General features: G+C 37.8%; 1 protein-coding gene across 6 annotated transcripts in view; it reads right to left on the bottom strand.

Annotated features, from left to right (window-relative positions):
• Positions 1-3133: 3133 nt before the first annotated feature.
• The window catches only part of grm8a (glutamate receptor, metabotropic 8a), a 244391-nt gene continuing 242315 nt past the window's right edge, over positions 3134-5209 (bottom strand). For all 6 annotated transcript variants that reach the window (XM_014014473.1, XM_014014468.1, XM_014014470.1 and 3 more), the window contains 1 exon segment: positions 3134-3779. In XM_014014473.1, the coding sequence (XP_013869927.1) occupies positions 3767-3779 (13 nt within the window). In that variant the 3' untranslated portion in view covers positions 3134-3766.

Below are 5209 nucleotides of genomic sequence, written 5' to 3'. Positions count from 1 at the left end.
CCATTAAATCTGAGACGAGAGTCCCGTACTGAATCTAACTTTATTTGGAACATAAAGACATCTATAAAACATATAAAACCTTATAAAAACCTTTTCAATACAGTTACAAAAATGGAAGTAATACAATGTCCTCAGTTTGATGCAAGTTGTGTGTGTACATGTTTTTGCTACCTGTTAAGAAACTATTTTTGACCATTTCCCTGGTACGCACAGCCTGGTGAGGACCCAATGTTCCTTATGGGGCCAAAAGTCAGGTCCACTCCCCATCAGTGGAAATATTGTTGGTGCGTCAGGGGTTCGGTTTAGGACCAAGAAGTGAATTGAGTTTAGGTTAGGTTCAGTTGTGTACCTGTGGGTTAGGCTATAGAAATGACTGGTAGATTATTGGAAGTCAATGCAAAGTCCCCATGAGGACAGAAGAACAAACYTATGTGTGTGTGTTTTTTTCCCACTGAGAATTTGATGACATCAGTCAAACATAAAGACTACCGCAACTTTCAAAAACTGTAAGCAGTAATTTAATGAACAAGTTTTGAGCTACCTATGAAGTATTTTGGTCCTGTGTTATCAGACTTCCTAATCCATGATGCATGATAAATACAAGCCTAATCAGGAATCATTAACTGACTCTGACATCCAGTCTGACTGCCATGGCAGCAGCATTCAGTGAGTTGATCACCCCTGCGGCATTAGAAAATCAACTCTCCATTTACAAACAATTTACATACTTGAACCTTTTGGAGGTGAGTGTGTAATTTTTTTCCCAGAGCATTTTCCTTAAATTCCCACTGTTTCATCAGCCAAACAACTAGTCTGAGATCAGGAACTCTAAACTAATTAGTAAACTAAAAATATTATGTACTCATGTAGAATGTTTTTATTAATTTTACCTTAAAGGGTAAAAATAACTTAATTAGTTTTTTTTGTAAGAGAGCAAATATTTGTCTGATTTGTTTAAGTTTTGACTGAACTAAAAATGTGCTTTAAGCATCATTCTGTGAGTTAGTTCCAAACATTCAATCCAGATGCCAGTTCAGCTTCCTTTTCTTATTCTCCTCTCAACTTTAAGTTATAAACAACGCTGATTTTATTACAGCTTGGCAGTCATTTTACTTGCTTACATGAATAAATTTAAGTATATTATATAGTATAGTTATTTGTATTCAATATGACTTATTGTGCATGTTCCATGTATTTATATGTCATGAGCAAATGAGGTAAAGATAAGTATTTGAAATTCAGGCAGCTTTTTGCTTGCAGGTCTGTGATTCTACTATTGTGAACAATCAGGCTTGGTACTCGAAGCTCTTATTAGTGATTGAGTGTAATTTGTGTACACAGTGCTGTATATTACAGGGAACAGTGGTGGTGAAGTGTCTGTTGAGATGCAAAAAGTGGTAAACCATATGAGAGGTTATACTATTATTCTTTGGTATTTTCACCAAACCATGTGATATACATATTTTATTGTAACCCCAGAAATCATATCCATTTTGAAAAATAGTTTGAGTAAAACCTTAGGAATAAAAACAGTTATTTAATGTTCTTTTTTCTCGAGGTTGTCTTATAGTGCAGCACACATGGTCCTGGCTTTTCTTTGTAGGAAAAAAACTAGAATAAACTGTATCTGAGATGAATAATTTTATGATTTGTGTGAAAAGCCACATACGTTTGTCTATGTTGATACTTCATGAGTTGCTCAGGTTGTTGTTGTTATTGAGCTATTTCTACAATAGAGTGTAGTGAGGCATTGCTCCCAGAAAAAAAGATTATGGTCTTTGTTCCCTGCTGGGAAAAATATATTTAAGTCACATAAAAGTTAAAATGTAGGAGTATTGCTTGTAAGTGAAATAAGTTGTATGTTGAATCCATAAAAGGCTTTCTTTTTAAGGAAATAGTTGGCAGGAATTTTGGCCCATTCCTCCTGACAGAACTGGTGGAACTGAGCCATGTTTGTAGGCTGCCTTGCTCGCKCATGCCTTTTCAGTTTTGTCCARAAATTTTGGATAGAACTGAGATCAGGGCTTTGCGATGGTCACACCAAAACATTGACTTTATCCCTGAACTACTTTGTAACCAGTTTGGCAGTACGCTTCAGGTCGTTGTCTATTGGGCCCCAGTTTTAACTTCCTGGCTGCTCAGATGTTGCCTCAGTATTTCCAAATAATGCTCTTTCCTCATGATGCCATCTCTTTTGTGAAGTGCTCCAGTCTCTCTTGCAGCAAAACAACCCCACATCATAATGCTGCCACCCCTGTGTTTCACAGTCAGGATGGTGTTCTCAGGCTTTTTTTTCTTCAAACAGAACAATGGCCAAACAGTTCTAATTTAGCTTCAATAGACCACAGGACGTCTCCAGAAATGAAGGTCTTTGTCCCTGTGTGTACTTGAAAATAATCTTATTCTTTTGAAGTAATGGCTTCTTCCTGTGGCCTTTCAGCCCATGTGGATACAAAACTCTCTTACCAGCTTCAGCCAGCGTCTTCACCAGCTCTTTTGCGTTTGTTCTTGGGTTGATATGCACATTCTTGTCTGGGACACAGAACCTGTCTCCTTCCTGAGCGARWTCATGGCTGGACATTCCCATCTTGTTWGTACTTGTGTATAATTGTACAGATGAACGAGGCACCTTCAGGCATCTGGAAATTGCACCCAAGGTTTTGTCACTTCCGCCTCTTGGTTCAGTATTTTATTTACATGAACAACACCTGTCTGATTGGCTTGTGACGTGATTCATTTACATACAACTTGGGGAGCATGTGGGATTTGAACACATACTTCAAATTATTGTTTGTTCATGTTAATGCTGGTGGCACAATAATAGTGCCACAAAATACAAGTTGTCCTTCTTAGTCAAGACATTTGTGGTGTAGTCATCTGCCTGTCCCAATCCTGATGGGTTTTGGGGATACATCTATTATTCAGTTTTTCTTTACTCCAACGATCATATAACCATCAGTATGGAAATGTGTTGGAACATAACTTCTTAAATAGCTGTAATGCAACTTTGCATTTTTGTCAGTACAATTAGAATTAAAATGAAGCAAACTGATCGTTTTCTTGTGTTGTAGATTTATTCCTCAAGTTCCTAAGTAGGGGATCATCATATTTCAGAAGCATGACAACAAATCTACCCATTTGCAAAACATTCCTTTATTATAAATAAATCTCATTTTTGTATAAAAACTGGCATGCTTCAACCATGGCATTTTACAGGTTCACAACCCAGTTCGCCAAGACAGCAGGAGGAAACACACTCATCTCATTATGCAAGGGCGATCCATAAGACAACAGTGAGACAGGAATGAAAAAATCATCACGACCACAAAAATACTTACAAGTAGAGAACAACAACAAACAGATTTGATTCTCATAGATTTCTCTTTTTAAATGTAATTTGATAAAWTCTCTTTACCAACCCCACCTTTGCCCTTTTTATATAGTTTACACAAGTAATTTTTTAAGAGTTTCTCTGTTCATTGTCATGTTTTTCTTTTGTTTTAAACAGCTAAGTTCATGGCAGGACCAATGAGCTGTGAGTAGCAGCAAAGCAGGCACACTGACTGGCTGTTTATGTGGTCCCACCTCTGTGATTTGATGGGTAACAATACAAAATGTCTCATGCTTGGATTCCATTGGGCGTTCTGTCGATTTATGAGTTCTTCAACAGTGAATGACTTCTTGTTCTCACTTGGCCTTGCCTCCATGGCACCGTCCTCTGTCGTCCCTTCAGATGGCATGATTACTGTAGCTGACYTATGTTGTCTTAGTTGATGAAGCTGTGTGAGAGGGAGAAAGTTTAGGTCAAATTTGGCAACTGTGCATAAAGGGAACACGATTTTATTTCTTWAGTCTGAATAGAACACTGCAGTGGTGCTTATTTAATGCTTTTGCTGTTTTTTATGCTTTCAATGTTCTGACATAGTTGGGGCTGCTCAATGTTAGTTTTATTAAACATAATCACTGCAGATGAATTTGGGTGGTGTATTCGGAGACTGTGCAAATGTCAAGTCACCATAGCCATAAAATAAGTTTCTACACAAAGTTACTATTCACTAGAGAGGAAATTCAGTTGTTTAGCTCTAACCTATTAGTTAGGAGCTAAAATTGGGTCCAATGTTTTTGAAACCGYAAAAGTTTTAAACTTTTGGTGTGGAATCATGATTGAAAGCTCAACATAAACCACCTGATTTAAATGTTATCAGTCCCATCTCTAGGTACGCAAAGCTCAAGCGGTCAGCCCAACTAGACAGGTGCAGAATGTTTGTTCTGCAGCCAAATTACCCCTTTGCCTTCTCTGGCTTATATCTCAAAAACTACTCCAGAGATCATTTGATTAAAGTTTGAATCATATCTGAGCAGACCCGCAAAACACTGCTGTCTGTTAGCAATGTSTGGGGMGTCCATCAGCTACAWCCTAGATCAAGTGCCTCCCCCCGGTCAAAGCGAGCTGGGCGGACTGCTTGAACTCTGCGTCCCGGAGGAGGAGCRAAACCCACTAAGCCTGAATGCATGTTGTCAGATTTACAAATGATTGATAAGTGATTTCCAACCTACTAGGAGGTAGAGGAGGGACTGATKACCTCTAATAATGACCATTTAATAGTCTGACAACATTCAATTTGAAGCGGGTGGCTCCTGAGTCAGTTGAGCTGTCAATCATGATTCCGCTCCACCCCCACGCAAAAAACAGGGCTAAAAATTTGATACTTTGAACAAATTTATTACCCCAATTAGAAAACAAAGCAGAACTTTKCCTCATGTTTTATAATTCAATTGATTTTCATAGTTATTTTAGCACATTTTAAATTATACTTAGAAATGTGTACATGCAAATAAAGTTGGACATTCTTCTACTTTTGGTCAACAGATAGGAGCGGGCGTGCTGGCTCAGTGAAGTTTAAACAAAACTGAACATGAATCCTACTTCTTTTCTGTCTATTGACCAATAGTTGAAGAGCAGCTCACCTTACGTGCATAATGAGGCAGAAACACTACGATTTAGAGTATGTGCTAAAATACATAGATTTCCATCAAGTTATGTATTTTAGCACATACTCTAAATTGTAAAAATAAACACAAAGATCAGTTAATTTAGAAAACTTGAGATGGTCCTCTCTGTGGTTGAGATTTTCAGCACGTCTMCAGTCATCGTGTTTATAAGTGCTTGTCTAAAGGTTAGACCAGTTACGGAAGCGTATTTCTATCA

Source organism: Austrofundulus limnaeus, unplaced genomic scaffold (genome assembly GCF_001266775.1).
Source record: "Austrofundulus limnaeus strain Quisiro unplaced genomic scaffold, Austrofundulus_limnaeus-1.0 Scaffold115, whole genome shotgun sequence".
NCBI classification, from domain to species: Eukaryota; Metazoa; Chordata; class Actinopteri; order Cyprinodontiformes; family Rivulidae; genus Austrofundulus; species Austrofundulus limnaeus.
This window is presented reverse-complemented; position numbering and strand designations above follow the sequence as displayed.